Raw genomic sequence first — 25,422 nt, 5'->3', positions numbered from 1 at the left:
TGCCAAATTATTTTGCTCAAACCCTTTTGTGTGAAAAGTTATGGTATTTTGACAAGGGGGATGTTATTTTGTTATGTTATGTTTACATGTATACATGACACTAAACACTCAAAAATCCACCATATCCGATAAAATGCATGTTTTTTCATATTTTAATTCATAACAATACATATAATTCATCTGTGCACAAAGTCTAACCAGTAAACAACCCAGCTTGCCGTGACCCAATATCTGCAATACATCCCTCTCTATAAAACACAAATTTGTAGAGGTATATAATATTCACAAAATACAAAATCAATTGTTTAAATTGATACAACAGACAAATCATCTCAGAGTAGCAAGAAATGCATACTTCACAACAGGAAGGGAATATCAATCCGAATTATAAATGCAATTCATACATCTTCTTACAACTTCAGTAACACATTTGGTATGACGAAGAAATTGACCTGAATCCAAGCAAATTAATTTAAAATAGTCATTTTCTTTATATCAAACATGTTACTGGGTTGGTGGTACATGTATAATGAAGTCATTAAATGCAAATTCATTTTCTGATTCACATTTGTGGATAAAATTGATGAATGCTGAAATAAATATTTTACTGACTTAAAATATTATCAGGCAGGGAATCGAATAACACAGAATACAGAAATTAAATGTGTTAGAACTTCAATAAATATCTTCTTTTATCTAAAAAAGACAATGCTCAAGAAGATAATAAAATAGAAGATCGAATATACTAGGAGAAAAAGTGGATAAAGCTTGAACATTGTTTGATATGAAGTCACATATATCCTCTAATAATTTATTGCTCTCCTTCATCTTTTGAAGATACACGCTGTGCTATGTACTGGTTCCATTCATCAAGTTTATAACATGTGTGTAAGCATTTGGTCGATACTGGGAGCATGGATGTCTTGTCATCATGGAAACAGGGCGAAGCTGGTAATAGGAGGTCATCATGGAGTGAGAAGGATCACCCAAGGATAGCCATTATTTATAATGCTTGAACGTCTGTGGTGCAACCTATGGAATGTGAAGAAAGAATTAGACAAAGCTTTGTCAGTATTCATAATTTACAATTAGTATTCATGACTTACATGTACATGCATGTAATATATAGCATTTATGAGGCGCCGATTATCAAGATGCGTATTCAATGGCGCACTATATATTACCCTGGGTGTATCTCCAGCTGCTAAAGGCACTTGGTGCATTCAAGGTATAAATCCTACCGGGTACCCATTCACCTCACATGGGTTTATTACAGCAGGATATGGGTAAATTTCTTGAAGGAAAACAGGCCTTGGCTGGGATTTGAACCCACGTCCCTGTGATTGAAAGACGCGAGTCGCAACCACTAGACCACAATGCCCCCAAGGTGTGATTTTACATTCTGGTAACTTAAAGGTCAAGTCCACCTCAGAAAAATGTTGATTTGAATCAATAGAGAAAAAATAGACAAGCATAATGCTAAAAATTTCATCAAAATCGGATGTAAAATAAGAAAGTTAGGACATTTTGAAGTTTCACTTATTTTTCACAAAATAGTTATGTGCACAATTTAGTCACATGCAAAGGAGAGAATCGATGATGTCCCTCACTCACTATTTCTTTTGTTATTTATTGTTTGAATTATACAATATTTCAATTTTTACAGATTTGAAAATAAGGAACTACTTGACTGAACCATAAAATGTTAAAGAATGTTAATTCCACAGGTTCAGAGAGAATTAAATATTTGTTGCACAGGACAATGAGAAAATTAGAATATTTCATATAATGAAATACAAAAGAAAAAATGAGTGATGTCATCAGTTCCCTCATTTGCATACCGACTAGGTACTGTTTTGTGAAATTAAGCGAAATTTAAAAATGTCATAACTTTCTTATTTGACATCCGATTCTGATGAAATTTTCAATGTTATGCTTGTTGGATTTTTCTCTTTATTTAAATCAACTTTTTGTTGGTGTGGACTCGTCCATTAACTATAGCTGAGGTCCTGAGGAAATATTAGATAAGGTCAGTCACACTCCAGACTGACCAAAGCATATACAGTTGAGGCCAGAAGTTTACATACACCCAAGAAATTCAAAGAAAAGCTGACACTTGCCAAACATCATAAAATTTACTGTATCTTATAAAATATTTGCGCTATCAATCAAACGAATTTGATATCAAATAAATGTCACGCCTGTTCATGACATTGCTTTGTCATCAGGAGCTGAAAAATATTTAGGTGTCATTTTTCCCCAAAAAACTTCATATTTTAGACAATTTAAAAATAAAAACTTGACAAAAACATTTCATATTTGTGTTAGTTACTTCTCAACACATACATTTCAGATTACACTTTTTTGTTCAATGGTGAAATGTAATATAAATCATAGATTTGACATTCATATATTTCTATGAAACGATGTTTGAAAATATAATAACAAAAGAATACATTTGGCAGAAATTTCACTTTTTTTTCTTCCAAGAAAATTCCACCTGAAATATACATGTACTTTAATCCAAACGGCATCTCAATCATGTGAAAGAGCTTAAAACACTCTTTTTTCATTTGATACCAAATTCGTCATGGTAGTATTTATATTTATGAAGATATAGTAAATTTTACGAACAAATTTCACTGCATTCCATGGGTTTATGTAAACTTTTAGCCTCAACTGTATGTTATCGCCAATGACATAAACTTGGTTGGTTCGGAGTCAGTTTCATAGGTGTGACTGTAGTGCTTGCAACGTAGTACAAAAACTACCCCTGACAAAGACTAAAACAATCCCTAAAATGAATGTCAATATAACAAAACCAAATTTCATTTAAGTTTACGTTTGGATAGAGTATTCAAAGTCTTGCAAATTTAATCCAGTCCACCCTAAATTGCATCCCAGAAAAAAACATGAAACCAAGAATTATCAATGTTGATAACAAAGTTATAATAAACTATTAATAAATCTTGGAGATTTATCTTGGATGCACTGTATATTGATAGAAGCAGGCATGTATAGCAAGCAGATCATCTGAATACCTAAACCATTATTCTCACTCCATTCATTTACTTAATACATAACCATCAGAATCTGAAAAAAAGTGGTCTGTTCCCCCCCCCCCCCCATCCCCGCCCCATGTCTGACAACCAAAGGAAAATAGAAAAATAAGGAGAAAAAGAAAGAAAAGAAGAGAGTCTGGAACTGGTGGACCAGTCAGTTATGATATATCTCGTTTTGAAAGGTCCAGGATTTGAATCCCACCATGCCAAAAGCGACCTACATTGCCAATATCCACCCAGGTGTAGAAAATGGAAGATAAATGGGAACCCGCTAGGAAGGAATTACTTGAATGCTGGAGCACCTGGTCAGGGTAATCGTGCTCAAGTCAGGGTAATAGTATGCAGCGCTTAGGAAAATTGTATTAAGTGCTATGTAAATGTTACCTATTATCATTATTATTATTTAAGACTCGATGAGACTATTGATAGGGCCGAGTACTCACGCAGTGATCAACACAATGAAGGAAATCAAAGAATTCTTCTGTACACGTCTCCTCCGTGTTTGATTTGGAACTGACACGGTCTGTGCAAGTATCGTAGGCATCCTTCAAAGCAGCACAGTGTCCGGATGTCTCACACTCCTCCCTCATCTTATCTCTTGGGTCCTGTAAAAATATAAACAAAACTTTGCAGAATAAAGATAGGGAATCTTTGATCAACTGGACTTGCCGGCAGCATTTTGTGCAACAAACAAATAGTCCACATTTCACTGATGTTGTTAAAAGCTACAGTAAGTCCTTGCATCTGATTGGCTGAGAGCAAACTAGTCAGCGAAAATCACTAACAAGACGTTTTATGACACTGGGTGATTTCAAATCGGGTGTTGGCCTTGGTGTTGAAATTTTGATTGCTCCCCCTTGCTCCAAATTACTCAGAGTTTGTAAAACTGATCCAGATCACATTATTGACATCTTAACAACTAGTGAGTGATTTTTCAGGACCATCTTCATTTTATGTTTGGTGTTTATAATCGTGTAAAAATTGACCTAACACCAAAACCAAAAGGTCAACACTGAACTTGAAATCACCCACTGTCCCCGATTTATCAGCAAATGGTTTCCCGCCCACTCCTGGAAGCTTGTCATCAATGTTGGTGGTAGGCAATCATTGCCAATCAGCACAGAAGTATAGTGAGTGATTGTATTACCGACCGGCCTTGTATTACCGAATGCACGCATCATACGCATCAGAAAATAAATTCATACGCTCAAAACTTTGCAACATCCTTCCAAAGAGAACTTGAATAGAAATTGATGAAAAATTGTCAAAAATACATTTTCAAAGTCTTTATATTCTAACAATAATAAAATATGGTCAAAATAGCTCATTTATAAGTGTTTTTGTTGTTTTCTCAACTTCTCCCATAGAAAACACACGTTCGGTAATACGATACCTTTTTCAAGTGACCAAAATATTTCACGTGCGAAGAGGGGTCCGATAAGAAGCTAATATCGTAATAAGGAAAAATGATTTCGGCAAAATTTTTACATATCTATATTTTGTAGGTAATTGTGTATTTATGTTCAAAGTTTGGTGAATTTTATGAGAATAATGTGTTTGATATGATTGAATTCATGATAAGTGTTCGGTAATACGATCCACTACCATACTACTAATATTACTGATGTTGAGAATCGCATGATATCTTAATAACAGCAGTGGCCCATCTGTGTCAACCTATAACAATAACAGCGCATTCTATTAGGAATAGTATTTGTTAGAATAAGTTCTAATGCAACAATTTCCATTGACCATACAGATTTTTATTGTGGGTAATGATCTATTGAACCTACTCCTCCATAATTTTGACAAAATGAAGATTTTCGAAGAAAAATGAGCAAAGTGTCTTGAACATTTTATTCATGGATCAAATCATCCCATCATTTACTTGTAAATGTACATGTAAACAAGAAACCTTAACAGATGTTTTACTACAGGCCTCTACAAATTTTTTTTTGTCACTTGCCCTGTTGGGCAAGTGATGAAAAAATTTGCTTGCCCGATAGAAAAAACTGCTTGCCCAATTTGTTTTATAATTTCTTTTACTATGACGGCACTACTCTTATTTTAAAAGGTCATATAAAATAACAACAATTGAGAATCATGTACAGTATAAAAAAAAACACATTTAAAAGTTTATTTTCAGCAACGTAGTCCTGAGTCGTTACGTTTATTTTAAATTTTTTTTTCGCTATTTATAAATGGGCGTTTAAGGGTTAAAAAAAACCTTCACCAAAAGTTGCATCTTTAAATCCACGAAACGGTTATCTGTTTGCTATATTTCCTTAGAATTGTTTTGATTTAGTTGTAAACTATAAAGAAAGCAGTGAAAAATATTCAGCTCTTTATTGACTCAGAAAAAGATCGTTTCATGATGTAAAAAAAAAAAATATATATCATAAGTGGAGTGGCTAAAATTTCACATTTTGCATCTTTAAATCCATGAAATGGTCATTTATTTTCCATATTTCCTTGAATTTTTTATTTTAATTAGTTGGAAACTATCAAGAAAATTTAGAATATTCACCTTTCTCTTGTCTTTTCTTCATCATTTTATGATGTTACACTTGGTCAATATTTTTTTTATTGTAGTCCCGCATGTAGACTTTTATGGGTTTTTTTTTCATGGTGTTGCAACATTAACAAAAAACGATCGTTTGATCGTTTTACACTTGGTCAACACCACCATGAAAGTCTACATGTGGGACCACAATAATAAAAAACATTTACCGAGTGTAACATCATCATAAATCAGAGTCAAGAAAGAGCTGAATATTCTTCATTTTTTTGTAGTTTCCAACTATTAGAATCAAAACAATTTCAAGATAATATGGAAAATAGATGGCCATTTCATGGATTTTTGCAAAATGTGAAATTTTAGCCTCTTTTGGTTTTTTTTTTTTTTTCATCGGCAAAATGCGCAAGATAGTAGCGCATGCGCAGTCATGGCACACATAGAACGTAAGATGCGATAGCACGGTTTTTCGAACGAGGTACCTGGCGATAAATTATTGGTAATTGGCGCTGATTTTAAATCAGTTTCCACTGTTTTTTTTTACTGGTTTGACATAATATGAGAGATAGTTGTGATTATCCAAAAGATATTGAAATTTAGAGGGTTTACTGATATTTTATTATTTTATTTCCAAAACAACCACTTGCCCAATCGGGCAATTGACTTTGAGAAATGCTTGCCCGCATGTCATTTTCACTTGCCCCGGGCAAGCGGGTTTGTCGCGCCCTGGTTTTAGTGAATGAAATATAATCACACTTACCTCAAGGTCTTCCTCTTCTTCCTCATCATCCTCCTCCTCTTCCTCCTCTTCATCCTGAAATAAAAATTAAAAAGAAGAGGTTAAAATGGATTTGTTCCACTCCAGTATACAAAATCCAACTGAACCAAGCAAAGCCAATGTTATACATTATCCATGTTCATTAACATTACACAACCACTCAGCGGCACATATGATTTGTCACAGATGGAAATGATTATTATTATTATTATTTTTTTTTTAATTATTATTTATTCGGCAAATAATATTCAAAAATACATTTCAATGTAAACAATACAAAATAAGAAATATCAACCAGTGGAACGCCAGGGACAGAAAAGGTGATATAGTGATGTATAAGTGATATATAAGTGATGAATAACATACAGCAACACTGATTCTATCAAGGGCCATTCTGCAGCTGTTATAATATGACTTGGAGTTAAACTCTAAGGCCTGTATTCTGAAGTCGGGTTTAACTTAAACTCAGGTTTAAAGTTGTGGTTTAAGAATGGATAACTGACAGTAGAGATATCATATTTCACCTCATTTGGCTCTCAAATCATTCATAATTGTCTAGGAAGTATAAATAGATGATTGTCTTCGCCATTGAAGAATCGGGAAAGAGCACAGTAATATAAGAAACATACAACTTAATAAAAATTTTGGCTTCCCAAAATTTTAGCACAGAGTGAGACCATGGTCTAAGTTAAACCTGACTTCAAAATACGGACCTAACAATCAATACATTTGATCAGTTTACCAACAAATGGCAACCAAATGCTACGTTTACACGAATCAAATGTTCACTAGATGCCAAAATATCGAACCGTTCGAAATATCGGACGAAAATGACTTCAACTCCTTCCCCACAACTATAGGTACCAACACTGGTGACGGACTTGCATGCATTTGATACATGAACTTACATGTACCTTCTATTGAACTGCACACACAGGTTGCTGCTCAAAAAAAAATATTCCAGGGGTTAAATCCATGATTTTGACTTCCAAAGATTCTTCTGATCCTCGCTTATTTTAGACTACAAACGAACAATGACCCCCAAAAAATCTTTTTTAAGAGGGAAGTGATTTTTGCCGGAAATATCACCGCCGAGATGACACAGGTTCAATCTATCGCAATAAAATCTGTAATAGCCCCCACAGGGTTTCCCCACAACGGGATATTCGACACCCTTCCAAATATGGCACTCTCCCAAATATCGGACATCTCGGCCAATTGAATTGCAAATGCGTGCTGTAAACGCGCGTGTGCCCGCTTTTCAGAACAGAGACGCGCAAAACCCACAGACTACGTCCAATTTTTTTTGCCGAAAGAGGTCCATTTGGTAAGTAAATTATTTACCGATTTCTATATCACAATTAATGATAGTATGGCAGTGAGTCCAAACTTCACGCGTGTCCATACTTCGCGGACGGTCATTATCTCAAAAACTAGCCAATATCCTTAAAATCTGACATCATCAACATGAAAAGCAACCTAAAATTACCCTTTGGTGTAAGTTTCTTTAGAATGAGTTCAGTATTCATGAAAATATTGACAAAAGATCGGCAAATTTGTCACCATTAGCGCCCGTTTTGAAGAAATCTGATATTCTAAACAAGCATTACGATATCACCATTTTGCAAGCAGAAATCATCAAAAATGTGAATTAAATGTGGTACTAACCGATTCTATAGCATTTTGCCGTCAATCTGATATAAATATGTCACTCTTTGAGCTTGACTTTTTGTTTAAATCTCCACAAAAACTTTGGTCCGCGAAGATAGGTCACACTTTTTCAAAACGGTTTTCCAGCACAGCGCGCATTCGCCGATCGGAATAGAATTTTGAGATCGCGATACCGGCGAAATCCCTTGACCTACTTTACATTTTCGTCCATTATAGTTTAGGATCTTGCCGTCAATGTGGTAACTATTTCTTGAATTGGTTTTGTATAAATTATGTATATTTTGTGAACAAATTTAAGCCTGATGAATATTTTTGAAAAGTCCGCGAAGTTTGGACACCCCATCATAATAATCAGTTGCATTTGCACTGCTGAAATAAGATGTTTTCTAAAAAATAAACCAATTATTTCTGGGTTTAGAGCATGATTTAAATTGCCAAAATTGATCATGGCGCACAACTTTACATGTCGGATGTCCAATATTTGGCAAAAAACAAGCTTCTGGTAGTAAGTCAATAATTTCCATTTACCATATTTTTTTCAATTCTATTTTTTTATGACATTAATACTTAATAGTCAACATTTGTACCACAGAAATACCGGTAGGCCTACATGATTTTTATTTGAATTAAATATGATTGTATTTTTGTTTTGGTCTGATTATGCAGAAGACTTTCTGATATTTGGGCCTGGGGGCTTTACTCTAAAAAGTCTAATCTCTTAGTCTTTCTGCTCTCTCCTTCCTCCATTTTCTTTATGCTTTTCCCTTTGAATTTTTTTTATCTCCATTTTCCTTCTCTCCTTTTTTCCCTAACATTATTAAGTCTAGACTAGAGACTAGTACTAGTAGAGTTTTACTTTTAGGCTAAAAACCGCTAAGGCTAAGCCTAAGGGCAAGGCTAAGTCTAAAATTTATCCCTTCTTGTTCATCCCAGAATAATTTTTCTATTCCCCTTCCCTTTTTTTCAGAAGAGGGGGCTCTACACCTTGCCATTTTGCCTCATGTGTCATGTAAACCACCACAAGCACAGCTCACAGGCGAGAAATTTACAATCATGAAACTAGTGACAAAAGTAATTAAGATAAGTTTACCATACGCGTATTCGAAGGTGTGGGACCAAAGTAAATGAAGCGCAGGCCTTTTCTTACGTTCCTCAAATCACAAGCTTTTCAAAACTTATTTCTACAAAAAATAATGACTGTATATTTAACCAAATTAATATTCAGTATTCATGCCTCAAAATTATGAACCAATCATAAATTATTTCGAAACGAAAAACTCACTTCAGGAGGATTTCCGGCCAGAATTTGTTCGTCGTCAATAGCCATGATGAGAGTTTTTCGGTCACGTAGTACCGTACCGGTACTGAACATGCGCATGTATTATAGACGAAAGGCGATTGGTGAATAATTTGATGCCGGTGCGTACATTGACCAATAGTGAGTTTTGTTTAAAAAGATATTTTATTAGATTCTCCCAGTTACATCAACATTCTCCTGTCTCAAACAATCATAAACTGACAAATATTTTCGTAATCATCATGGTAAAATCAAAGAATAAAGAATTCCACTAATATCTACTTAAAAAGGTAAGACTTATAAATCGCTTGCAGTCCTATTCCCTTTACTGAAAGAAAATAAAAAGAAAAAAAAGGAAAGAAAATGAAAAGAATTAAATTAAAGGCAATAAAAACAATAAAAAAAAAAGAAATCGGGAAAAATGACCGACAGACACACCCCCGGGACACATCCGCACATCCCGGACACAAAACCTTCTTAAATCCTTTTCTTCAGCCTCCCCCCTCCCAGGCGCAGTTCTAAACTATTTTTTTTTATTAGGGGGGGGGGGGGGGCTTGAAAAATGTTCGACGTTGCCAAATACAATGAAAATGGAAATGGCCTATTGTGCATAGCCTTTTACAGACCAAGCAGCTAGCCCCCCTCCCCCTCCTATGAAAAACAATATTTCTAATATATGCGAGGGAGCGTCACGACGTACCGAGCAAAAAAAAAAATCACATTTTCGAAATGCTTGAGAATTTTTTCATCTATAATTATGCATCAGGGCCTGATTGGTGTTATAGATGTAGATGGGGGGCATTATAACGATAGGGGGGAGGTAGGACTGGTTATCAGGAATGGGTTTGTATTATTGTTAATCTCCTGTCGTTTTTTTTACTTTGAACGTAAAAGGGAATATAATAGAACATGACAGGAGAAGTACGTGGCATGACACCCCTTTAAAAATATTACGAGGGAATGTGGTGACCAGGGAGAATTTTTTTTAACTGAAACCTAGCATTTGGGAGCACTTTATGAACTTTATAAATGTACATCTGTAACATCTTGAAATTACTGAATAAGATACTCAACATGCACAAATAAGGCTGCAGAAGACGACCCAATGATCACTGCCCTACAAAAGTATACACATAGGCCTACTGTAGAAAACATGCTACATGTTGTTTCTATCATGGGGCAGGGCGAGATCGCCATGAAAATTTTGGGGATGCGGCAAACAAATCGATTTGCCCTCATGCCCCATAATTTTGACAAAATGAAAAATTTAAGAATCTATTGCAAAAATGTGTTTGACAAAACATCCGAAAGCGCTAATCCATCAGTCTTGACATGAAAATACTATAAATTAAACATATATAAAAGTGTAATTTTTCGGTGTGCTTCACGTGCAAAATTCTGCATTATAATTTGGCGCGTAGAGCACGCCGAAAATTTTGGACATTGTCTTTACCCCCTCTCGCCATTCGAAACATGGATCGGCACTCCTGAACCTAACTATATGTTTTCAGTTTAGCCTCAGTTAGGGTGTATATAGCGGCGTCGACAGATCCATTCTCTAAAGAAAAATATCCGAAAGAATTACAAAATTTCGGAGCGCTTTTGACAAAACACGACAGGTTTAGAGTTAAAACTTTAATTTTATCAGTGCCATTAATATTGTTATATATTTGTGGAGGGTCAAGTATATAGGGAGGATAAATTGGGAAAAAAGCTGCAAGGCAGTGCAGCAGGTGATCATTAACTTCCTATACTCGCACTTTAAGAGAGCATTAATGTATTCTGCATTTAGACCGTGTTTGGCGAGAAAATGTTAACATTTGAATAGTTAAAACTTTGATTTTAGAGCACTTGACGACATGAATGGAATACTGCATTTATCAATACATATACGCATATAGGGTCTATATCTCTTCCTTTTTTATTTGTAGTCGACACATTTTTTGAAGGGTCTTGAGCAATTAAAAAAAAATTATTATTATTATTATTATTATCATTATTATTATTATTTTTTTTTTTTTTTTTTTGGGGGGGGGGGGGACTTGAGTCACCAAAGCGCCCCCTATTACCGCCTTTACCTCCTCCCACAACAACCGCCTCCCCTCCCTACTCAACTCGCCCGCACTCATAACTTAAAATCTGCAGAAAATAACTACAAATGCCTCCTCTAGTTTTATTTCTTTAATAACATTGGAGGGGGAGAGAGAAGTGGAAATAATAGACTCGATCTGCCCTGCATTCGAAATCAAAAGCCTCCCATTTTTTTCCTTTTTTGGGGGTGGGGGGGGGGCAATGATAGCTAGGCAATGTTATTCTTTTTCCCCTCAACTTATTTACCAAAATTTCTTTCACCTCTTGGCTGTGACGACGTATAAAAGACCCTACTTTCGTTTTAAGTCGAAATATTGAATATTTTAGTAACAAAGTTACATGATTCAATCGTCTTCCCTATGTCGCCTAAAGGTCCACCAAAAATATTCCCAATATATCCCAATCAAATTCTTTTGAATTAAGTGGTTAGTATATAGGCCTATATATCTAACACCGCCGGCCCCAAAGCCTTCATCCATAATATTTCACTATCCTATTATGTTTTCTTAACTTTCAATGCATTGGCATTGGGAGCCCAAGAAAATTGACCATAAAGGAAAATAATAATTATGTATATTGAATAATGCACGTAGTCTCCCATTCATGCCACCAAGTTAGTGTTCTGAGATGGACATTTTTACTATTTAGATTAAAAAAAAATTCTTGTTTAATTTTCAAGTTCATATCATTTCCATTTATTTCATTCTCAACAATTAAAATACAAATCAGGAAAACACAGTTTGTCAAATGAATTTAGTCAATGCAATAAACAAGACTGGACCATCATTACATTTGAAATGAATAAATTATATGAATATACAATCAATAACAAAATAAAAGTAGTAACACTAAAAACAGATTTATATTTTGTGAAAATGGAGAGACCCTTTTTAAATTCACATTGACTAATTTGCCGAATTTTCGTCCTAGAGTGGACTCTTCTTGAATTATTCCATGTCTGGGTTTTGTCTGACCCTCAGCCGCTTCTTGATGACTAGGAGTAGGAGGAAGATACCCACATTGACCGCTTCTAGGACACCCAGAATATAAAAGACTACCACATAGGATTCAGTCATGTCATACAGTGAACCTGGAAAAACAAACACGTCAGATAGCAGTGAACAATATAGAATCGAATATTGGCTAACAATATCAAAATGATAAAATCAAAATGTCGTCTACTGCTGCTGCTGCTGCTGCTGCTGCTGCTGCTGCTGCTACTACTTCTACTACTACTACTACTACTACTACTACTACTACTACTACTACTACTACTACTACTACTACTACTACTACTACAACCACCACCACCAACACTAATACTAAACTTCTACTGCTGCTGCTGCTACTACTACTACTACTACTACTACTACTACTACTACTACTACTACTACTACTACTACTACTACTACTGCTGCTGCTGCTGCTGCTGCTGCTGCTGCTACTTCTACTACTACTATTACTAATAGTACTACTACTACTACTACTGCTGCTGCTGCTGCTGCTACTTCTACTACTACTATTATTAATAGTACTACTACTACTACTACTACTACTACTACTACCACCACCACCAACACTAATACTAAACTTCTACTACTGCTGCTACTACTACTACTACTACTACTACTACTACACTGCTCCTACATATACTACTACAAAAGTGGACCTCACATGGATGCATGACGATTCGTCTATAGGCATACATACCTTCAAGTATGAAATGTTAGGTTTGCTAGGGAAAGCCAGAATTTGAATTTTCAATATGTTCAAGTATGTTTACACATTATTATTTCTAGTAATCATGTTTGGTTTGACGTGTCCCACATGGTGCCCGATTTTAGCACCAAACTCCCTGCCTATACTAATAACTATACTTAAGAAAAAAAATAGACTCACCAGAATTGTAAGCAGTCAGAATTCCACTCACGCCACTGAAAAGAAAAGTGATGGAAATAGCTGTGGGGAAGATATCGGGTTTGACCACATTGGACACCAAAGCTTCAAACAAGCATCTGCTACCATACAGACCGAAGCCCAAGAAGAACGAACAGGCAAGGATGTAGGTGTACGACGTCTTCAGGGGTTGGAGAAACAGCATCAGCGATGTCAATGAGCAGAACACGACGTACTGACCAGACACCCAGGTCGGATGTAAGTGCAGGATAACAGTGCCCAATACCCTGGAAACCAGACCTCCAACACCTCCCATGGTCCCTACGAAGACTGCTTGGGTTTCAGGGATTCCCTCAGAGATTGCAAAAGGTACAATGAATAAAGTCCAACTCATGAACGTAAACAAACCAAGAACATCACAGGGTAAAATGAATGCCAGGAAGAACTTCGCCTCCTCCGCGAATGTCTTCAGGCTTGACACTTTCTTTGAAATTTTCCTTAGAGCAGTTAGAGGGACATCCTTGATGGTATCAACTTCTGAATCACTCTGTCTCTTTGTAGAGCCAGAATTTGAAGATTTAAAATTTTCACTCACCATTCCTCTGTCACTTTCGCCTCCAACGTTGCTTTCTCTCCCCATTTTATAATAAACACCAGCCATCTTATCAGGATTAGGTGACCCTTTTTCGTTTGATCTTTGTAGGACATTGCTTCCGTTTTGCAGAATACCACACTCCACATTGTTGGCGTGATTAACATTATCATTTGAATAATGTACCTTTGCAGTGGTAGAGGGTGCCGAGCAAGTATCGATATCCTCCAAGAGGTGTTCACAAACATCTGCAGGAGATCTCTTTTGCTTTTCCTTTGGTAGTTTTAAGACAAGACCAATTGGGAACATGTTGAGGCAAATACCACCGAGGAGAAAGAGGGCGCTGTGTGGTCCGTAGGCTTCAATTAGTAGTTCAGTTGCGATAGGAACTATGAGAACTCCGACAAGAGAACCGACTAAGACAAATGAGCAGGCGAAAGCGAAATTTTCTTTGTAATGACGATGTAGACAGATAATTGCTGGGATCAGTAACATGCTTTGACCAATTCCTGAGAGAAAATGGAAGACAAACATCGATTACTGAAATAGAATAGACCAATATGTATTCGAACAGATAAGACAATGGATGAAATCATGACAATATACATGTACGAATGATGCAGTTCATCTGAGACTTGAAACAGAAAAGAACCATCGAAATAACGGAATTGTGCAAGGGCATTATACGGTACTTAATGTTTTGTTCTAGGGAGTGTTTCGTCATCGTTTGTCAGAAGACAAGTTGTCAGATCTGACATCTTTCCAGGATTTTGATGGCTGAATGGCACAAGCGGGCACAAGCGGGCACAAGCGTCTGACTTTCTAATCTGATATTTGAATGTGGCATTGATCACAACCGTGGTAATAACTCTAGATTCTTACCAAAGAAAATTAAGGGAATTGCTAGAGCCAATGTTGTACGGGTGAATGATGACGTTGTCATGGCAACTCCGGCTATCAATCCTCCGGCTATCGATATCATGTTTAGATCAGTATGATTTACCAGTGACCTGATCACCACCGCTATAAAGAAAGAAAGAAAAGTCGATGATTAAGTTCAAGGGGCTTTTTATTTCCAACCTGGACATGGCTGGGTTTCCTACCTAGTGTACAGGCACAGACCCTGATTAAATCTTTGATCAACAAGTGGGTCTCCACGCAACGACAAGAACATACAAAACTTAATTGCCGTTTCGTGAGGGCCTTCCATACACAAGGCAGTAATAGGCTGCATATTCAGACCCTTAACTAGAGTTAAGGTTTGCACAGCAGACTTATTTGAACTCACGACCATCTGTTTCAAAAGTCCGGAGACTAAAATCCACTGGGCTACAACGAGAATGTCAGCGCTCTTCATGCACGTATAGCCAGACGGTTTCTCCTTTATATCACGCATTTCTTTATTGATGATTGCTATCAAAAATCGCATTTTGTTAAAACACGAGATATCTAAGACTTAAAATTCTTCATAGAAGAATCTACTGTGCTGTTTAGGAAAGTAGTTTCGTGATATCATGAAATTGGATTCAGAAAACGGGCTGCCAGTATATGTCGGCATATATTTTCAGGTGTGAGAGACGCTTGAGGACGTTTGTTGAGGAAAGTAAAGTGCATGAAAAGGGTTTCGATCATCACTGGTGGCGCTGAGTGAACTATCTATCTAAATCACCTTTTAGTTAACTGTTTAGATCAATGTCACTTAATCGCCATACAAAACCAAAACTAAAATGATGTCATGCGTCCTGCAGTTTATGGTGCATGATGATAAGGGTGCTCTTAAAAAAAAAACTACTTTAGAAAGAAATAACTACTTTCTGGCATCTTTGCAAAAAAAGAAAAGAATTCGTTGTAAAGAATATATATATATATATATATATATGTGTGTGTGTGTGTGTGTGTGTGTGTGTGTGTGTGTGTGTGTGTGTGTGTGTGTGTGTGTGTGAGGGTGTGTGTGTGTGTGTGTGTGTGTGTGAGGGTGTATGTATGTATATGGGGGAAAAACACGAAAGCTTTGGTAACCCTTCTAATGGGTGTGGGTGTGTGTGAATAGTTCTATATGACCCAGCCCTGGTACAAGTAGTGAAATAGACTGCAAAATCTGAGCCAATGTAATTTATTGTGATAAACAATTATATGTTAAAACAAATATACATACTGGCTTTTTTTGGTAGATCATTAGATTATACTACTGTGGGTAATGAGCCTGAAGAACATGGCACCCAACTTTAGTTTTGTTTGAATAATGTCCATACTTAACCACATATGTATTCCACGCTCCACGGTAAAGAAAATAACGCTCCAACAGTTGCATAATTGCTGTCTAGCTGGAAGACCAAAGGTGACAGGAGAACCCCAAAAGATTTGAGCACACCGGCTTCGATGACGAAGAAGAAAAATACTGCTAGCAATACCACATGACGCCGGGGATCTGGTGGGGTTTTGTCACTATCAAGGTGCTCCTGACCGGAGTTCAATTTCTTTGACACCATTGTAAATCTCGATACAAGTTTACCCGGGCAAGTTTAAGCCTCTCCAGTATGACCCGAGTGAAATAAACATGCGAAGGGAGGATCAAGGATTTTATGATTAGGGGGAGGGGCAGATGAGGAGGTTCGTTGTCAGAAGAAAGACAAAGAGGGGGGTGCATTCTTTGTCCCCAAGAGGACACAATATTATGCCTCTTCAAACATCTAGAGGGCAAAGGAAGAAAGAAAAAAATAAAGAGAGGTTCCTCTCCACAAAAGACGTTATTAACTTCCAAAAAGTACAAGATACAGAAGACAAAAAAAAAGACTATCACTTCGAGATGAAAGGGGTACGCTAACAGCAAAAGGGTACTCGGCACATGATTAGATCATAGATGTACCCCTGTCATGTTGACTTGTGCCTGGGGAATGGTAAGCATAGGGAACATGCCAGTTGAATTTATGCAAAACAGAAATACATTGAGACATTTTGGTAAAAAGCTTACACGATCAAGGAATGTTACAACCGTTTTCTTATTAATCGTATTTAAGAGTGAATGGTTACAGAGGGAAGGGGGGAGGGAACGAGTTCGGTCAACTGACCCCTGAATATCCCAACTCTTCGGAGACTATTTTAGTGCGAAGTGTTGAATCAGCAGGTATTTAAACAGTAATGTCCACCTCGACTTCTGATATATAAAAAGGCTCTATACCTATCATGGAAACATCATGACAATACTGACCTTTGGACTGTCAACGCGAAAAGTTGGTTTTGTTTTATTTTGCTTTATTTTAACAAAGGTACCAAGCCGTCTGTCAATATAATGCAGGCTTCCCGCGCTGTAGGCAGTGCATACATTGTATACCAGGAAGTCGTCTTCAAACTTTGGCCTAGTCCAGATTGGAGGGTAGATGAGGGGATTGGCGCTGGAGAAGAGATTGGCAGTCATGTGCCCTCTATATGTTAGCTTTGGGAAAGAGAACTTCCGTGCGCCAAGGTCCAATCTTGACGAACTTTGGCCATGTTGGGCGCTCACTTGAATTCAACATAATGATAATTGTGACAGGGGCCTGTTCATAATAGTGGAAAGTAATATTGATATATCTATCATAATTTTACCATGAATTCATTAAGGGTCGGGGCGGCAAAAGCTGGGGGCGACCACCCCTGAACCTATATGATTTTTCGAACAGTAGAAAGGACAAAGATGAGAAAAGGAGGAAAGAGAAGAAAGAAGATCACCCCACACCCACCCCATCCCGGGGGGGGGGGGGGCACTCAGTACATAATGCATAGTGGGTATGTGCCGCGGAGGGGACCCCCGTTTTTACACTCAAATTTCCGTTCCAAGGCATAGCATTTTTGTCTTATTGAGAAAAAGAACAAAGAAAGCCGCTCCAAAGCATAGCATTTTCTTCTTATCGAGAAAAAAGAAGAGATAAATCCGCTCCAAAGCTTCGCAAATTTTCCGTTACGCCGTTCCAGCCGTATTGATCAGCTTCAATGAGCCGCAATTTTGGTGAAAAGCGGCCGCAGAGCGCTGTCCGTCCATCGCATCTGCGTTAGCGCACCCGGCGCCCGTGCCGCCGGGCTAGCTGCATGCACGTATGCCCGTTCCATAGAGATGAAAACGCACTCATTCACAGGCGACCCGTTCCAAGGACCCCCGTTTTCACAAATATTTGTAGTTCCGAAGCCCGTTCTGAGGACCCTCCTTTTTACAATAAGCCCGCTCCAAGGCCCCCGTTTTTTGTCTCGCCCGCGGCACATACCCACTACTTTTTTGGTCGAGTGCCCCCCGGGCACCCCATACACCCTCACACACGCACCCTCACCCCCTCACACATCCCCACACACCCACCCCACCTGACATAGATACATGTATATCTTGATTGTATGTTTTATTGAATTTGCTATAATAGAGGGCTGATGTCATCATTGACCTCTAGGGTTTGTACTTGTTACTCTTTTCCATTTGCTTTTGTTACAAGAATAAATAAACACTTCCTTTTCTAAACTCCAAATATTCAACTGTCGAGCAAGGTCGAGTACAATCTCGAGTACAAGCTCGAGTACAAGCTCTAAAGTTATTCCCGAATTCTGTTTGGCATACACTGTGACCAGCAAATTCAACCAATACCTCCAATAAGCCTTTTATTACAGTGGGTGTGTTTTATTTCAACATGAATCGGGTCTTCGTGTATGGCACTCTAAAACGCGGGCAACCAAACCACTTTGCGCTGTCGGAGGTCGGAAATGAGAGATACACATATATAGGAAATGGTTTCACAAGCACGAAGTGGCCTCTTGTAATTGCTTCGGAGCATAATATCCCATATTTATTGGACAAGGAAGGCAATGGATACGTAAGTGAAGTTTCGAAGCATATCAATGTGTTCATTTCAATGTGTGTTGCCCTTGCAGGGCGGGAAAGCTGAAGAAATGCAACTTCATGATCTGGGGCACATCTATATTTTGCGGAAGGGTGACATCGATGTTCTGTCTTCATAATTTTTTATGCTGTCTGATGTTGCCGTTTTTTTAATTTGACGGTTTTAGAATAAGTTGAATGGATTATATCTTGTTGCCTCGGAGGCGGATCCAGGGGGTTAAAGCCTTGCTCCCGACTCTTTCCACACTTTTAACTATGTATTTTGTTTACCAATTGCTCTTCTCGAATTGTTGTTATTTGATTTCATTTTTTTTTAAATTCCATTTTGGGGGACGGGCCCTTGACAGAACATTGCACCACTCGCCCCATCCCAAGAATTATGTCCGGGGGTAAAGAGCTTAGGGCCCCCATCCCTAGAGCCCCTTACTGCATGGGCTTATCATTTTTTTTATGAAAGCACTCATTTTCTATGGTGGAATTTCGCCATTCACTGAGATTTTTGGTGACATATGGATGAACTTCATTCCAAGTTACGAAATTTTAGCAACTATTGTGCGAACGTAACAACTGGCCAACATCAAATTAAAATGAATAAAAGTAATCCGTTAGAAAGGTACTACATTGAGCCACTGAATTAGTGACCTCTATTATTCAAACACTTAATTCGTTTTAATCTTTAACGTTTAATCCGATTTTTTTCATCTCTCCAGAATATCAAAGGCGAAGTCTATGATGTAGATGACGTCCTCTTGGGACACATCGACCAAGTCGAATGCTATCCAGACGTTTATGGTCGTCGAAAGGTGGACATCATCATGACCAAAGAAGAGACGGATTCGAACACAGGTCCGACTACCGATCCGACTACCGACTCGAAAACCGACTTGGCGGAAGACATCCGACTGGCCAGTCAACCGGGAAGAATAATGGAATGCTGGATTTATTATCTGCCCGAGCCAAGTTCTTTACTTCTGGAACTCGAAAAGATTGAAGACTATGATAGTTATGGAGCTCATGGGATGCCGTATATACCAGCTTATGAGGAGGGCAAAGGCTGGGTTGGTGAACTTCATAAACCTTCATCATAACCGCTAGTAATCTATCATTCGAGCTATAATAGGTGATAGCTCAGTCGCTAGAGCGGGGGTTTCTGATTCCGGTGACCTGGGTTCGATTCTAACTTGGTGCACGCTATATAGTGCCCTCTGGTAAGGCATTAATCCTCATTACCATGTCCCTGGAGAGGACCTTAAGCCGTCGGCCCTTTGGTTGCTTGCTGACAAGCATTCATGCTTTCTTATAGCAATCATGTAAAAATTAACTCCCATTTACCATGGGGAGGGTGGGGTGTCTCCTAGCTACGATGTGCACTGCAAAAACTGTGATTTAACACCAGCTCGGAATCTATTTATGTCCACACCAGAGAAGTATTGAAACAACACCAGTTCGGAATCAAACCGATGCTGTTTTAATACTAATTGGTGTTGTATAAACATCTATCTGGTGTTAGATCAAAACGAAACTGGTGTTGTTTAACACTTCTCTGGTGTGGTCCGTGTGGACATATATAGATTCCGGGCTGGTGTTAAATCAACACCAGAGTTTTTGCAGTGTGGGACCTGGAAAATCCAGGTTTAAAGTAAATTGATTCAAATCCACACAAAACGGATCACTTTCAAATTTGGTGCAAATAATCACAGATGAATTAATTTCAACGTAAATCATGCATAAGTCATGTAAGCGAAATACTTTAACAGATGAACCTGAAAACAGATATTGAGTATCATTTGCTCAATGACAAGGTAAATGTTTATGAGATAAGAGAAGTTTTAAAAAATGTGTGTATATATACGTAATGAAACAAAATGCAATGTAACATTGTCACTTGTTTGTAGCCTGTTTTAAAATTTTTAATCAATTTACTTGTAATTATCTTGAATAACACGGTTACCAATAACACAAGAAACTATAAATACTTGTTTTTACGTTTGTAGTTCAACTGTTTAATTAACTTTTCTGATTTAAGTCAGCATACATTGACCAGATGAATAAATACATCAAAATTTGAAAAGGCATATGGAGTTTCTTTTGTATAATTTTGGGCAGGAACATAGATATACTGAATTATAGGAAGTAATACGACAACATGTAGCTTTAGCATATAATCATAACACGGTCAGCAATTTGATAGTTAAAGTTCTGTTTCTTTTAAAGGAAATTGAGTTCCGGTATAAGCTTTATGACTCCAAATAATATAGTTAAGTCATACTTTCTTCGATGAAAGCGGGTGAAAAATACCACTGTCTATGTCGGCGAACGAAAGTTCTCTCGAGTCGACAGTTGGGGTGTATGAAGAAAATCATCAGGAACACAGCGTAGTTCCTCAATCCATTCACTCCGAAGTGTTGAATGTTGACGGCGAGTCCGTCGAAGACCCAATTACATCGGAATTATGTAGTGTCATTGGGCCCAGAGCCCGTGTTGTATCTCTTGTTGACAAGGATATTACTCTCTTAGCCCAGCTAAGTGGTAGACCAAAACTGCGAGGATATCTTGGTAATTCCGGTCCTTGTTGCTGATCATGGTGTGTGTGGCAGTCGTGTGAAGGATTTCTAGGATTAGCCAGCCTGTAAATGCTAGTGTTGAATCTCTAAACCCTCTTCACGCCGGTCTCAACACTCAAGTCACCTCAGCAATCTCTCAACCAGGAAGAGGTGAAAACCTATAACCTTCCCAAACCAAGGTTAAAATATGTTCTGCTCAGGGTATCTTGCTCAAAATGCTCACTCTAACACACACCTCAATTTCTAATCAATAATCTCACTGCCTGTTCCTATCGCCAAGCAACAGAAAACAATTTAATTCCTTTTTTTTTTGGGGGGGGGGCATAAAATTACCTAACAATGCAGCGACCTCATTTTGTGTCAGCTCCTTGCAGTGTAGCAGAAAGGAGAAGAATTAAGCTAAAAGAATAGTGTGCAAGATCCTAACAATGCAGCAGCCCTTTTTGCGTGCAAGCTCCCTACACTATAGCACCTGAGGAATGTAAGCAGCTGGTTAAACATTATATGCAACAAAGGAGCAAGATTAGGACAAAAAAATGTCTTCACTAGTCCTGAAAAAAAAATCATGTCCAAGGTGACAAACATATATGAACGAAAATTTTAAATAGCCATTTAGAGCTCTATTCACCTTAAAAATTTCAGCGTTTTTATATAAGAACTGACGTAGAATTATGAAATGTTACCTCTAGCATGTCAGCAAAAACTTTGCTCCAAATTTGAAAAATAAATGAACGTAACATCGCTTACAAGAAGATCATTATGAAAGTACGTATATCTCAAAACTAAAACGGAATCAGAATCAGAGGCCTACGTAAATACAATATACAGAAGAATTTGACTGTAAAAGCATAATATCAATCTTTTTGACAAGGCCAGGAAAAGGCCTGGAAATCCAATAAGTACATCTTTCTAATCGACGCCATTAATGAGAGGGAAGTCATTACGACTGTCAATCGTTCCATTTAGCGTTTATCTCTGTATGAAGTCAATCAAGACTCGATCGTACTTCAGCCGTTAAGCATGATTGTTTCAGGCTGGAGGCCTCTCAGCAAACTTAAAAAAAATGATAAAAGATACTCACTGTGACATATTTCATAATTAGTTTGTTTATTAAACTTCTGATGACTAAATCAATACATGCTACTTTCATCATTGCTTTGTATCACATAGTGCGATCTGGGGACATAAAAAATTATTCTCGGTATAAGAGCACTTTTGTAAAAATAACATGGGTGCGTGTTTGTGAAGAACAGTTTGAATTTCCATTATGTTTTCTTTAGTTTTGTCTTTCTTACATTATATGAACCAAGTAAATATATACAAATTCATTCTAACCTATTGTTTAAGCAAGGGCAGAAATCTCTCCCAAAAGGCAGTGGGGGACAAGGGGCTGGAAAATTTGACAAGCCAATAAAAAAAAAGGTTATCACCCAAATTTAAGGTTTCGACGAAAATAAATTTGACAAGCAAAAAAAAAGGTTATCATCCCAAAAGTAAGGTCATATCTCGTCCTAAAATACATGTTTTATTTCGATTTGAATGATGTATTTCTTACCATCATAAAAGATCACAATAAAGTAGGGGGGACATCTGATATTGTGTCCCCCTACTATTCTGAGTAGGGGGGACACGTCCCCCCTGTCCCCCCTGGGATTTCCGCCCATGTGTTTAAGTACTTGATTTGACTCAGTAGAACACAAAATCAACAAACATAGAAAAATAAAAAGAATAGAGTTGATGAGAAGGATAGAAAAAAAGAAAGGTAAACTCGGGTATAATGGAGAAATACAAAAAGGACAAAAAAACAACAAAGGGCTTAAGAAGAAACAAGTTGGTTCACAAAGCATGCGTCTCAACTGATTTCGCAATCAATAAAAATGACATTTTGACCCCAAGATGGTCTTTGATGTAAGCTTTGTAGATATATATATGTAATCAACTTTTACCTATCAATTATTCAATCAACAATCTGTTAGTAAATCAACTCAATCAATGTGATCAATCAAATATTCACCTTTTTCAATAAATTATCAATCAAACATTCAGCTTTTTCAATAAATCATTTCATAAATCATCATAATTAGTCAAGTTCTTAATAATCATTCAATGGAAAAGAAAGACCCATAAGTCACTTGGCATTTAAGTTTTAAATACCATCCAGGAGAAGAAAAAAAGGGGTGGAGGGCGGGGGTGAGTACATGACATGTAAGAGAACACAAAGAAGAATGCCCCTTTAACCCAGTCTAACCATATCTCACCCCCTTGCATGTATCAGGTACCATCACATTACTCTGACTCTCACAAGCACACTGGCTAAGATCCACATAATAAACTAAAATGCTACACTGATAATTACAATTCCTGTTTACTCATGCATTACATTTCAATTTATTAACACATAAAATTTGCTTAAGAAACCAAAACTGATCTCAATTCATCAGTAATTTAGCATAACACCCTTAACTTTGCAAGTTCCAAAGGACTCACCTCTAAAAAAAAACCTAAAAGGGTAATTCCTGCTCACCCTAGCAAAGGCTAGTCTCTCAGGAGGGTAGAAAGGGGTAGAGAGAGAGAGAGAGAGAGGGGGGGGTTAAGTGTTCTGTTGACCCATATCCCGTCAACCTACTTCCCCCACCTAAGTCCTATTCCTATTCTGACTTCCATGAACACATTGCTGAGATCCACTTGAAAAAGTGAAAAATTGTATTTCATGTTCACTCATGCATTAAATTTCAAATTAATAATTCTTGAAATTTGCTCTAAAAACCTAAATTGATAATGCTTGATCATTGATTTATTAAAACACCCTCAAGTTTGCAAGTTCCCAGGGACTCGCATTTCAAAAACTGAAAGAAATTGGAAGGCTAATTCCTGCCCACCCTAATTTTCATACCCTTTGTTTCAGTGGGTAGTGCTCGCTCAAGCATGAATAGTTTTCCAACTTTTTGGTGTCATTTGAAAGTTGACTTTATTGGCTTCCATATATGTAAGTGTTTTCCCCCAAAGTGATATATCTTTTACTTGGCAGCCATTTCAAAAGTGGAATTTTTTTTGGGACGCACTGTATATATATACAGTGCGTCCCCAAAAAACTATATATATTTATGTACATGAATATGTACAAGTATATTTGAGGGTGGGTGTGTGTGGGTGTGTGGGTGTGTGTGTAGTAATTTGAGCAATTAAGAATATTCATCGTTATATTGTACATGTATATTAACAATATTTATCGTGTTCTGCTGTATATCATTATTATTATTACAATTATTATCATTAATACTATTACTACTACTACGATTTATATCATCATCATCATCATCATCATAGTCACTTTTACTATTTTGTTGATAGCAGGGACAAATAATACATGTAAGTCAGGATAATTTTCAGGAGTCATTTGCCTCAGCAATTAATCATCAAACGAAAAAATATTTCGTTTATATAATTACCCACCCTTCGTTAAATGGCTATATGTCTTCGCACTATTGCCTAAATTGAGTAGTATATGCTCTCAATATTAGGCCATTATCATTTTTATGAATACCGTTTCATAGGTGTTATTCATTGATAAAAGTATAAAAGTGCCCTATTAAGTTAGCAATGATTTTTTATCACTTTGACTAAGGCATTTCACAATAGACAGTACTATAAGTAAACAAATATATTTCTATCAGGATTAATGTATACCTGATGACAATAACTGATAAATGGTATCGTTTATTTGATTATTCACACTTAAATAGCTTTCAGCAATGAATTATTAGAGGAAAAAGTTAAAAGTGAGAATGCGTTTTGTGTTTTCCCCTCAATTGTTGAAACAAACTTCATATAATGATAACTTGCATTCATATCCAACACGAACTTGTCACAACATTCACTTAAATAATCCCAGGACATTATTAGCTCGTAAATCACTCAGACATCACGGGCCTGATATTTGGAATACGTTGACAGACTCACTCAAACAGACGAGAGTCATTCCTCCGTTTAAAAATAAGGTATTAAAAATTACCCACTGAATTAAATGAAAAAAATATTCTTTATCTTTGTCAACTGAAACACATACTTTTTGAAGAAAAAAAAAACACGAATCAAAAT

General features: G+C 37.1%; 3 protein-coding genes across 3 annotated transcripts; 1 reads left to right on the top strand and 2 right to left on the bottom strand.

Annotated features, from left to right (window-relative positions):
* Positions 1-124: 124 nt before the first annotated feature.
* LOC129271771 (cytochrome b-c1 complex subunit 6, mitochondrial-like) lies at positions 125-9,419 on the bottom strand. Its single transcript, XM_054909036.2, has 4 exons — positions 9,309-9,419; positions 6,338-6,391; positions 3,506-3,667; positions 125-1,032 (listed from the first exon to the last, which is right to left on the bottom strand). Exons 1-4 carry the CDS (start codon positions 9,402-9,404, stop codon positions 1,000-1,002), a joined length of 345 nt encoding a protein of 114 aa, XP_054765011.2. The 5' UTR covers positions 9,405-9,419; the 3' UTR covers positions 125-999.
* A 1,931-nt stretch (positions 9,420-11,350) lies between these two features.
* On the bottom strand, positions 11,351-16,541 carry LOC129271770 (uncharacterized). Its single transcript, XM_054909034.2, has 4 exons — positions 16,160-16,541; positions 14,785-14,925; positions 13,314-14,411; positions 11,351-12,504 (listed from the first exon to the last, which is right to left on the bottom strand). Exons 1-4 carry the CDS (start codon positions 16,389-16,391, stop codon positions 12,362-12,364), a joined length of 1,614 nt encoding a protein of 537 aa, XP_054765009.2. The 5' UTR covers positions 16,392-16,541; the 3' UTR covers positions 11,351-12,361.
* A 1,916-nt stretch (positions 16,542-18,457) lies between these two features.
* LOC129271467 (putative gamma-glutamylcyclotransferase CG2811) lies at positions 18,458-22,456 on the top strand. Its single transcript, XM_054908813.2, has 2 exons — positions 18,458-18,734; positions 19,471-22,456. The coding sequence occupies exons 1-2, from the start codon at positions 18,552-18,554 to the stop codon at positions 19,846-19,848; spliced, it is 561 nt and encodes a 186-aa protein (XP_054764788.1). The 5' UTR covers positions 18,458-18,551; the 3' UTR covers positions 19,849-22,456.
* The last annotated feature ends 2,966 nt before the right edge of the window (positions 22,457-25,422 follow it).

Source organism: Lytechinus pictus, chromosome 11 (genome assembly GCF_037042905.1).
Source record: "Lytechinus pictus isolate F3 Inbred chromosome 11, Lp3.0, whole genome shotgun sequence".
Taxonomy (NCBI): Eukaryota; Metazoa; Echinodermata; class Echinoidea; order Temnopleuroida; family Toxopneustidae; genus Lytechinus; species Lytechinus pictus.
The sequence above is the reverse complement of the archived record's forward strand: the minus strand, read 5'-3'. Positions and strand labels throughout refer to the sequence as shown.

Excerpts from the sequence above, each read along its gene's own strand:
- LOC129271771 (XM_054909036.2), bottom strand. The coding sequence starts at position 9,404 with ATGCGCATGTTCAGTACCGGTACGGTACTACGTGACCGAAAAACTCTC. Across the intron at positions 6,392-9,308 it reads TGGCCGGAAATCCTCCTGAA|GATGAAGAGGAGGAAGAGGA; the intron begins GTGAGTTTTTCG and ends TTTTTATTTCAG. Across the intron at positions 3,668-6,337 it reads AAGAAGAGGAAGACCTTGAG|GACCCAAGAGATAAGATGAG; the intron begins GTAAGTGTGATT and ends ATATTTTTACAG.
- LOC129271770 (XM_054909034.2), bottom strand. The coding sequence starts at position 16,391 with ATGGTGTCAAAGAAATTGAACTCCGGTCAGGAGCACCTTGATAGTGAC. Across the intron at positions 14,926-16,159 it reads GAGCGTGGAATACATATGTG|CGGTGGTGATCAGGTCACTG; the intron begins GTTAAGTATGGA and ends CTTTCTTTATAG. Across the intron at positions 14,412-14,784 it reads AATTCCCTTAATTTTCTTTG|GAATTGGTCAAAGCATGTTA; the intron begins GTAAGAATCTAG and ends ATTTTCTCTCAG.
- LOC129271467 (XM_054908813.2), top strand. The coding sequence starts at position 18,552 with ATGAATCGGGTCTTCGTGTATGGCACTCTAAAACGCGGGCAACCAAAC. Across the intron at positions 18,735-19,470 it reads ACAAGGAAGGCAATGGATAC|AATATCAAAGGCGAAGTCTA; the intron begins GTAAGTGAAGTT and ends TCATCTCTCCAG.